This window comes from Bremia lactucae (genome assembly GCF_004359215.1).
Source record: "Bremia lactucae strain SF5 chromosome Unknown BlacSF5_NotPlaced_18_SHOA01000004.1_1233567bp, whole genome shotgun sequence".
NCBI lineage: Eukaryota > Oomycota > Peronosporomycetes > Peronosporales > Peronosporaceae > Bremia > Bremia lactucae.
Window position 1 is genome coordinate 296,774 of NW_027152030.1, and position 10,738 is coordinate 307,511.

General features: G+C 42.9%; 2 protein-coding genes across 2 annotated transcripts in view; both read right to left on the reverse strand.

The window, feature by feature from the left end:
* Window positions 1-3,021: 3,021 nt before the first annotated feature.
* On the reverse strand, window positions 3,022-4,866 carry CCR75_005701 (uncharacterized protein; the record flags this gene model as incomplete). The annotated part of the gene is made up of 1 exon (XM_067963777.1): window positions 3,022-4,866. The coding sequence occupies one exon, from the start codon at window positions 4,864-4,866 to the stop codon at window positions 3,022-3,024; it is 1,845 nt and encodes a 614-aa protein (XP_067821945.1).
* Window positions 4,867-10,091: 5,225 nt separating this feature from the next.
* The window catches only part of CCR75_005700 (uncharacterized protein), a gene marked incomplete at both ends in the record, with an annotated part of 2,083 nt that continues 1,436 nt past the window's right edge, over window positions 10,092-10,738 (reverse strand). Inside the window, one exon of the mRNA XM_067963776.1 lies at window positions 10,092-10,118. Within this exon, the coding sequence (XP_067821946.1) occupies window positions 10,092-10,118 (27 nt within the window). The remainder of the gene's footprint in view (window positions 10,119-10,738) is intronic.

The window sequence follows — 10,738 nt, forward strand, 5'->3', positions numbered from 1 at the left end:
AAAAACTCGTGTCGAGACATTCTACGAGTGGCCCTTTATCGCCTGCCGACCGGATCGACGATCCGTTTCGAGGAGGCTTGGTTTTGTGCTCCAAAAAGGGCTGTTAAAAATCGCAACTTTGACGCACGATAACTTTTTAACGAAGAAGTTTTAGCCGGAACCATTTGTACCATCGAATCGGGCGTGTGATTCTACGTGGGAAAGGGTAAGCTCCTCTTGGTAAAATAAAAAATACATCTTTGCAAAAAAAGTACTGAAAATTGTCAAACCTAACCTCAATATTCGGATGCGGCATAAAAAAGTACGTCTAGACAGCTGACTTACAAAGACGAAACACTTTGTATACTACGGTTTACGAACCACTTTCTAAACACGATAAACGTAAACTATCTATTATGGAAGGGTTAAAGCACTTTGGAGCAAAAGTCACTAGTACCACGTGAAAGAGCATCGAAAAACAAGTCTACTTAGCGGCTGAGAAAAGGTCGATGGATGCTGGGTTGCCTCCTGCATACGTAAGCAAGGTGTATTTTCGTCATTTACGTACCTCTACACTACGTTACACGGGTACATAGACGTGTGCCACACCAAATTTTATCTCACTACATCAAACAGATGGCGGGGTACCAATCTGCCCCGGCAGTTACGTCTGTACCTCTATGTAACTCGAGAAAACCTTCCTTGAACTAGATAACTATACAAATAGTAAGAACAAAAGTTCTTAAAGAAAATTAGAATACAAATAACAAGATAAAATAAGTAGACAGCACCCGGACTTCCCCGGTGGTCACCCACCCGAGTACTACCCGAGCTTGAGGCTGCTTAACTTCACAGAGCAGACGGGATATGGTGATTTCAGCCTAAGATGGCCGTCTACGTTAGCTAATACTGGTTACCTGTACTTATACTTGTTTATACAAGCAGGATTCGCTTTCGCAACTGCCTTTAACCATTGCCTGCTACGTTTCATACAGTATGTACCCATATGCTGGACACTAGGTGCGACCTTTCGCGTCCATGCACAGCCACACCCAAGTGACCTATGCGACATGTACACGACCCGCATTAAACACCTTTCCATCACCTTCCGCCTGCGTTTCCTCTACCACATATAATTAAAACACTAAACATTTTTTTTCACAAGTCATTTCATTGATTTTGCATACTTTATCCTAGTCTAAATATGCTTCCTCGACGTCTACACGCCTGATTAAATTCCTATACTACTATCGCCTGTTTAAATTCCTATACTATTTTTACCGTTTGAATCTCCATACTATTTTTGCCTATTTAAATTCCTATACTAATTTTGCCTATTTAATTTCCCATACTAATATCACCTGTTTAAATTTCCATACTAATATCACCCGTTTGAATCTCCATACTAATTTTTTCTGTTTAATTTCCTATACTAATATCACCTGTTTAAATTCCNAGTGGCGATTGTGGGGTCGAGCCGAGCGAAGTCATAATTTCCGTGTCCGAAAATGTAGCAGAAAGTTCACGAGCTGGAATCCACATCGGCAGACATAATTCCATCGAAACTTGTTGGGGCACACCTGCTAAGGCAGCACACCGTTTATCTTGAGAATTACGGTCAGGGTCCAGTAAGGCCGATTCCGCTTTTTCAAAGACAGCATCAATAGGCCTAGAATAATCGACTCTTGGCATCGAATTTTGGTAGGCCTGTCGCCAGTCTTTGTCCCGGTTTGGGCCTGGCATAATTATCGGAAGAAAAATGGGCTCCCCAATTAGTTGCACAAGTTACCCAAAAAAATTAGGCCTTTTAGATTCAGTAGTAGGTAAGCGAACTGCGGCTCTAGTGAATTAACACCTAAGCAAACACCGGTCAAAGGGTACCTTAATACCCGGACTGAGATGTTCTTACAGCCTACTAAGGTATACTCGTCCCCACTACGCGTAGGTAAGAGCTTTTCAGCGACCACGTCCGTTCGGCCTAGCGTCCGGATACGTGTTTACTTTTAACAACTCTCGATGTCAAAATCGCACTACTTTAGTAGTTAAGGCAAAACCTAGTCGATTCCTTACGGAGAAGACTTAGCGCAAAAACTTAAAACGTACAGCAGGGATGAGCTAACAGATAAATCTGAAAGCGCCTAACTGTCTGTAACGTCCGTAGTAGTTCGGAGGCTTTGTTTAGTTTTGGCTCGGCACGGCCCAAAAGTTGTTGGTGGGGATTGGAGTCGGTTGATTGGCTAAAATAAGTAGACAGCACCCGGACTTCCCCGGTGGTCACCCACCCGAGTACTACCCGAGCTTGAGGCTGCTTAACTTCACAGAGAAACAATTTTCATTACACTTTAATTCTGTAAATTGCCTAACTACTGCTAAAATTGTCGTAAAATGTATACTAATTCGGACAAATATACGGGATGCCGGAGCTAAAAATTAGCGCGATGTCAGTTTTAGATGCCAGTATAGTAACTTGAAGTCAAACTGGCAATGCCAAAAGTCACTTTAACCCCCCTATTTGTTGTATGAAAATTGGCGCAGTGGGAGGGGTCACCTGCTGTTAAGTGACATGTTGAGGGTTCGAGTCCCTCAACGACCCCAAAAATAAAAAATCGGGAGACATCCTGACTATAACGGTAACAGATCCATGCTTGCGGTAAATTCTGTAAGGAACTGGTCTGAAGGGAGTTGGTATACACCGGCGTATAACGTGGGCCCGCAAAATAATTCGAGCTTGCTCGAGTTCCACATCCTAACTTTCGGGTTAGCAAAACGCATAACGGTCACAGTGGGGGAGGCTAACCGGAGTATCCATGGCGGACCGGGGATCTGATCCGAATCATTGTACAAGATATATCACTAATGGAGTAAACTCCTGACCTTCAGCGGGCGCGGTTGGCAACGGATCTCAATACCAAAAAATAAATACTCAATAATCCACGAAAAATGGTGATTGAGTATAACAAACTAACCAAGTTTTGCTTGAAACTGCAGAACTTGGTTAACTTTACTTGATGACCGGTGGTTTAGCGGATCAAATGACCCATATTAGACGGAATTACCCAATTCTTGGTGTAGAATATCACAGCTGGGAGGGGTTACGTGTTGAATTTGATTCCTTTCCGGGGGTAAGAACCTTGTTGCTGGTAGTAGCTCCAATAAAGCTCGTAGTTGGCGAAGAATTAAACCCGAATGACTCAGTTGTTTTTGTTGCAGCTCCAAAGAGTATCGTTCAACATGGAGTCGAACAACAGCAGTTATAGTGGCTTGGACCGAAATCAAGTTCACTTGGACTGAATGAAAACGAACGTCGTTCCGGTGCATCCATAAACAGCGAAAAATAACTGTTCGTACAATATGGAGAATCACGTAGACGTTATAGCCAAACTTCGAAATAGCGGACGATTTCGGCTCTACTATGAAAAATAGTAGCGAATCCCAGTATAAATTGGAAGAAAAGAGTTGCTGTAGAATTGGTAGCCAAGCAGTCCAAACTCGAGTTGCTAAGTCACAAAACCAAAAAAGGTGGGAAGGAGTCTCGAGAGTGTTGCATCCAAAAGGGCAGAGAGTGTCTGCATTCGGAATGTGCTGTAAACGGTAGCCTAAAAATAGTGCGTTATGTTGAAGCCTATATAGCAGATCCGCATAAACTGGGAGGATGTGCTTGTTCATCTTGATATCCCGTTTCCACATTAGATCGGGAGGAATTAATTCAATACCCAGTCTTGATAACGGTAATAGCGGAACTTCATGTGTACTCAGAAGATTTCGGATGCGAGCCACACTTAACTCAGCAATCTCGTAGGAATTAAAGACCCATGCGTGAAATGCGCTATAGTAACACACTGCTTGAACGGGACCAAATTGAGGTTCCATTAGGCTTTGGAGCAGCGGCTTGATTCGAAGCAAAAAATTCGAACAGGAGCGAGTGCTGCTTGTCCTTCCTGGATCAAATGGTCGTAGAAAGTTTGAAAGTGCTTCTGTTGTAACTGGAGCGGGGCAAACTTGGAACAGATCCAGCGGCCGAAAAACTCCTTGATTAGCCAAGATTGTTACTAATTGTAATGGGTTGGCTGCTCCGGCAAGGGTTCGACCACGATAAGCATAGCTAATGTCCACATTGTCGAGAAAAGGTGTCGTTAATTTATCAAACTTGCACTGCGTCCGGACAATTTTCTTTCGAAAATATACATTCCAAGTAAAAAGCACAAAATGCCAGTACGGTCCGAGTTGCAACCACCTGGGACTTCGAGAAGCGTTTACAAAATCTGGACTTGTTGAAACCGGCGCGTATAATATATCAAAATTTTTACCCCAAGGGTAAATAGCGTTGTCAAAAAGTTTAATAACTGGCTCCACCCAAGAAGGAACTTCATTGTTTTGTGAAGACCGAGTTGTTATAATTACCTTGCACAACATGTGGAGCTGGAGACTCTGGATCATCGTAGATAGAGAAGTTAAACCGAGACCGCCCTTGTCGGGAGGAAGAAACCACCATTGCTTAGATAAAGCAATGTTGGATTTATTACGGCAGATAAATCGTGCAATAATTGAGTTAACTTGTTGTTGAAATCCAGTTTGTGGTACATGACAGACACTTGCCGAAAACCACAATACCGGGAGAATAATTTGTTGAAGAATGACAACCCGGCCACGTAATGTCCGAGCACGATAGTCCCATAGAGAACATCTTGTTTGCATATCAGCAAGAAGATGTTGTAGTCGATCTGCATTGCTTAAAGTTGGTCCATAGTAAATCCCTAAGAGTTTCACCCGACCATCGTTTTCCAATACTTCAACGCCTAATTGTTGGAGATCCAGCTTGAGAGGTTGAGTAATACTGGACCATGGGCGAAAAGGTAAAACAACGGTTTTGGCTGTATTAAGGCGCATGCCAGATGCTTGACAAAAGTCCGATACTAAGTCTAGAAAGACTTTTGTATGCCGAAGATCGTGAAGTAGCCCGGTGCAATCGTCTGCAAAGCTGATAATTGAATGGGTCATCGAGCCACCAGATAGTCCGAAAGGATGAATTTTGGCTCGGATGTAATTGAGTAATGGTTCCACAAATAGTACAAATAGTGCAGGCGAAAGCGGGTCCCCTTGTCGAACACCCGCACCTAATTCAAAAGGGTCCAATGGACGACCATTAAACATAATGGAAACCAATGTTCCAGGAAATAGGACTTTAATCCATCGACGAAAAGAACTTCCAAATCCAAAACGCATTAAAACCATGTCTAGTGCGTCCCATACAACACTGTCGAAAGCTTTTGCAAAATCTAACAAAACTGCCCCGGCTGGTGACGAAGTATTGGTGTACAGTTGGGACAGGGCCTGAAATCGTACATGAGCGTGCCGAATATCTCTGCCCGGAACAAACCCATATTGATCAGAATTAAGAAGCTTCCCCAAAACGGAGCCAAGACGATGGGCCAAAATTTTTGGACCCAATTTAGCATCAACGTTAAGTAGAGAAATAGGCCTGTAATTACTGGGGCTCCTTCTGTCGCCTTTCTTGTAAAGAAGCGAAATTTGGGCCCGCCGTTGAAATTTGGTCATCCTGCCCTTCTGAAATTGAGCTGCATAAATAACTTCCATTATTCTACTCCATAAAGATATATCCACTTGGTAGTATTCTAGTGGTAACCCGTCCGGACCCGGGGTTTTACCAGAAGCAGTATGTGTTAAAGCCCAGAAAAATTCGTTAGCTGTAAAGGGGCTATCCATGAAAGCTTGCTCCTGTTGCGTGAGTTGCTGGCGGGTATGACTTAAGATAGAAGAAAGCTTGATACGATTCCATGTGGGCTTGTGTCCGTATTCTTTCGAAGGGGAACAATAAACTTCAGCCCAATAAGACTTAAATTTGGAGCATAGTGGTAACAAGTCGTCAGCCGAATCCACTGGTATAGTAGTTTTATGAAGGATTTCGGGTGGCCGAAAAAAAAACTTTGAACAGCGTTCAGAAGCTGAAATATCCATCGAAAATTTCTGTTTGGACGCAAAGTGGGTTTGTTCCTGAATTAACTCCGTAAGCGCAGCTTTTTGAGCAGCAATCGTGAGGGTTAAATCTTGAGTAGACGATAGTGCTTGCTGATGTTGAAGCTTATTAATATGGAGATGAAGACTGGCAATCCGGTCTTGGCGCTCATTCTTTTTTGACTGGAATAATCCTCTCAAAAATATCGAGTCTGTCCTTTTGTGTTCATCGAGTAAACAGCCGGGATTATAATGGTGTGAGTGTGGGGCCCGAAAAGACCGTGAAAGTTCGAGAAGCGAATTGCTTAAATATTCCTGTGCTTCGGGCAAAGCGATAACCCATGCCGGGCATTTCCATGGAGCTCGACTAGATGGGCGAAAACAGGTTGATCCCAAACTAAATTGAAGGCCTATGTGATCCCCAATTCCTGGTTTAGCACGAAAGTCATGAAAAATGTCTTGAAAAATCAAATTGAAAAGTCTTGAGCTCAATAACACATAGTCTATTCTGGAGCTGCGATTGGGACTCGTAAACTCTTGTAAGTCCGGGTTTTGGAGCCGCCATGGGTCGAGAAGATGTAAGTCGTGCATCCATAAAAGTAATTCTTCTCGCCCTTGTGGGCGATTCCGATCCTGTGTGTGGGCTTGGTCTAATTGACTTGAAAACACAGTGTTTAAGTCACCGAGCACGATATGATTAGCATCTTCGTCAAAATGGCGTGGAAGTGCACTAAAAAATTGGGCACGTTCGTTTGGTTGAACTGGAGCATATACTATATGAATATAGGTACTAACTGAGTCCAGTGTTCCGCTAATTAATAAGTAGCGAGAATTGAGGTTTGGTGAGCTTGCATACCGTGAAGTAACATCTCGAAGATCACGAATTGGACAAGAAGGTGTAGTTAATAAACCTACACCGGCATGTCCCGTAAAGGTAGTCATGTTGTCTTGCGACCAAAAGCTGGAATTAAGCTGGGAGGCTTTTTTCCATAAGTGTGTTGCTCTTTTAAAGCTTTTAATACCCGTAAATCTTGTCTCTTGTAATCCCACTAAGTGAAAATTATTGGAGAAAAAATTCATTGTCGATTGGGTGACATTGTTTAAACCATTTGCGTTGATAGAGTACCCTCTCAGGGCCCACTGCACATTAGAGGAAAGTGGGTACTGGATTGCTCACCGAAGTGGCTTTTTCCCGTAGGTATTCAATAGTGACGCGCAGGTCCGTGGGAAGCGGTCCAGACAGTATGCGTTGAGTAATAGGCGACAAGATAACTGACGCCAACGTTGTTTCATCCCAAAGTAGCCAAAATGGCTGGGGTATTAGGGACGCAGCTTTCCCAATTATGGTACCCAATTTCAGTGGATCCATGTATATACTGGGCGCAAGTATTTGTAAAGCCAAATCAAACTCCGCGAGTCGCAACTGGAGCCAGTATTGAGTCTGGTCTGGACAGAGAAGACCAAGTGCCGTTTGATAGTCGACGTTCGGTGAGTCTGGGTAAAGATATCGAAGTCTAGCAGCAATTGGACCCTCATCGGTACTTGGAAATGGGTGAACCGAAATGGTACGGAGAACCGCGTGTCCAAACGCCTTGGCCCGTAATTGCTGGTAATTGTTACTGGCTTTTGTATCGAGAAGAACTCGATACATGCTTGGTTGAGCTTGAACAGTCGACATAATTTCGTCAGGATCCGAGAGTGAGTCAAAAGACTTTAAAAAGTCGTCAATAATAGCGCAGAGGTCTTTTAATGATAACTTTTCCACACTTCCTTGATAAACTGCAGAATTGAGGATACCCTCAGAAATTTGCCCCATATCCACAAAGGATCCCACTGATTTGGGGGGGTCTTGAGATCGATCCCATAAAATTATATTCTGGTCGGGAGGGATAGGACCTTCACTTCCTTCACTTAGCCATTCATAAGAATTCACCGATGAAAGAATAGGATATTCTAGCTGGGAAGGCGGAAGTTTCTGCAATGTTAATGCTGGCTCGGCTACGGTGCCCATAATTAGGCGTTTAGCCCGCAGTATACGTGCAGGAGAAAAATCGGTCCCCGAGGTAGGGTCAAGAGGAAAAATTGGTGCTGTCCCATTGAACCATAGTGATGTAGGTCGCACCCGAATGGGTGAGTCCTTGTCTTCCATATTGGGTCCGGGAGAAGATTCCTCATCAGAAGAAGTCCCACTTTGCAGTACCTTTTCCGACGCCGTGTCCATGGCATCGCTGTCGCTAGAGTCACTGAGGTTATCAAATTCGGGCGGTGTTGAGTCTTCATTAACCGTGACTGGAATAGGCCGAGCCGATTGAGGTTGGCGGACCTTATTCTTAGTGCGCAATTCTTTAATAAAGGGGGGTATAACCCGATTATACGCACTAATTCGATGGTGCACTACCGCATAACCTTGACCAGTAAACTGGATTTGTCGAAGCGGGGTACGTTTATTCAACATAACCGATTCTGGAGGTGTTTTTTGGTTAAAATAAACACGGCGGCTACGAGAACGTAGACCGCCAATGACATGAGCTGGTGTGATATAAACCGGTGGGGTTCCTTGATCAGCAAACCAGTCGTAAATTATTCCATCCGAGACATCATCTGGAAGACGCTGAAGGTCGACGTAGTACCAATGCGAATAACGAGAGTACGTTTGGACTTTAAATTTGCGCCCACAAATGGTAACAAATTCCCCTCCCAATTTGGTACACACTTCTCGGTCAGTACACAAAAAGCTGATCCCCGCATTACGAATAGTCTTAAAGTCACGCAAATGTTCTAAACTTTGAGACCAAAGTGGCGATTGTGGGGTCGAGCCGAGCGAAGTCATAATTTCCGTGTCCGAAAATGTAGCAGAAAGTTCACGAGCTGGAATCCACATCGGCAGACATAATTCCATCGAAACTTGTTGGGGCACACCTGCTAAGGCAGCACACCGTTTATCTTGAGAATTACGGTCAGGGTCCAGTAAGGCCGATTCCGCTTTTTCAAAGACAGCATCAATAGGCCTAGAATAATCGACTCTTGGCATCGAATTTTGGTAGGCCTGTCGCCAGTCTTTGTCCCGGTTTGGGCCTGGCATAATTATCGGAAGAAATGGGCTCCCCAATTAGTTGCACAAGTTACCCAAAAAAATTAGGCCTTTTAGATTCAGTAGTAGGTAAGCGAACTGCGGCTCTAGTGAATTAACACCTAAGCAAACACCGGTCAAAGGGTACCTTAATACCCGGACTGAGATGTTCTTACAGCCTACTAAGGTATACTCGTCCCCACTACGCGTAGGTAAGAGCTTTTCAGCGACCACGTCCGTTCGGCCTAGCGTCCGGATACGTGTTTACTTTTAACAACTCTCGATGTCAAAATCGCACTACTTTAGTAGTTAAGGCAAAACCTAGTCGATTCCTTACGGAGAAGACTTAGCGCAAAAACTTAAGACGTACAGCAGGGATGAGCTAACAGATAAATCTGAAAGCGCCTAACTGTCTGTAACGTCCGTAGTAGTTCGGAGGCTTTGTTTAGTTTTGGCTCGGCACGGCCCAAAAAATTGGGTGGTGGGGAGCGGAGGCGGTTGATTGGCTAAAAACAGTGGGGAGCAAGCTTGGGCTTGTCTCTGTCCACTTGTGCGTAGCGAAGCAAATTGCAGAATGCTTAACTTCACAGAGCAGACGGGATATGGTGATTTCAGCCTAAGATGGCCGTCTACGTTGGCTAATACTGGTTACCTGTACTTATACTTGTTTATACAAGCAGTATTCGCTTTCGCAACTGCCTTTAACCATTGCCTGCTACGTTTCATACAGTATGTACCCATATGCTGGACACTAGGTGCGACCTTTCGCGTCCATGCACAGCCACACCCAAGTGACCTATGCGACATGTACACGACCCGCATTAAACACCTTTCCATCACCTTCCGCCTGCGTTTCCTCTACCACATATAATTAAAACACTAAACATTTTTTTTCACAAGTCATTTCATTGATTTTGCATACTTTATCCTAGTCTAAATATGCTTCCTCGACGTCTACACGCCTGATTAAATTCCTATACTACTATCGCCTGTTTAAATTCCTATACTATTTTTACCGTTTGAATCTCCATACTATTTTTGCCTATTTAAATTCCTATACTAATTTTGCCTATTTAATTTCCCATACTAATATCACCTGTTTAAATTTCCATACTAATATCACCCGTTTGAATCTCCATACTAATTTTTTCTGTTTAATTTCCTATACTAATATCACCTGTTTAAATTCCCATACTAATATCACCTGTTTAAATTCCGATACTAATATCACCTGTTTAAATCTCCATGCCTCTTTGAATTCGCATACTAATATCACCTGTTTTAATCTCTATACTAATTTTGCCTGTTTAAATTCCCATACTAATTTTGCCTATTTGAATTCCTATACTAATATCATTGATTAAATCTCAATACTAATTGTGTCTATTTAAATTCCTATACTAATATCACCTGTTTAAATTCTTATACTAATATCACCTGTTTAAATCTCCATACTAATTTTGCCTATTTGAATTCGCATACTAATATCACCTGTTTTAATCTCTATACTAATTTTGCCTGTTTAAATTCCCATACTAATTTTGCCTATTTGAATTCCTATACTAATATCATTGATTAAATCTCAATACTAATTGTGTCTATTTAAATTCCCATACTAATATCACCTGTTTAAATTCCCATACTAATATCACCTGTTAAAATCTCCATACTAATATCACCTGTTTAAATCTCCATACTAATATCACCTGTTTAAAT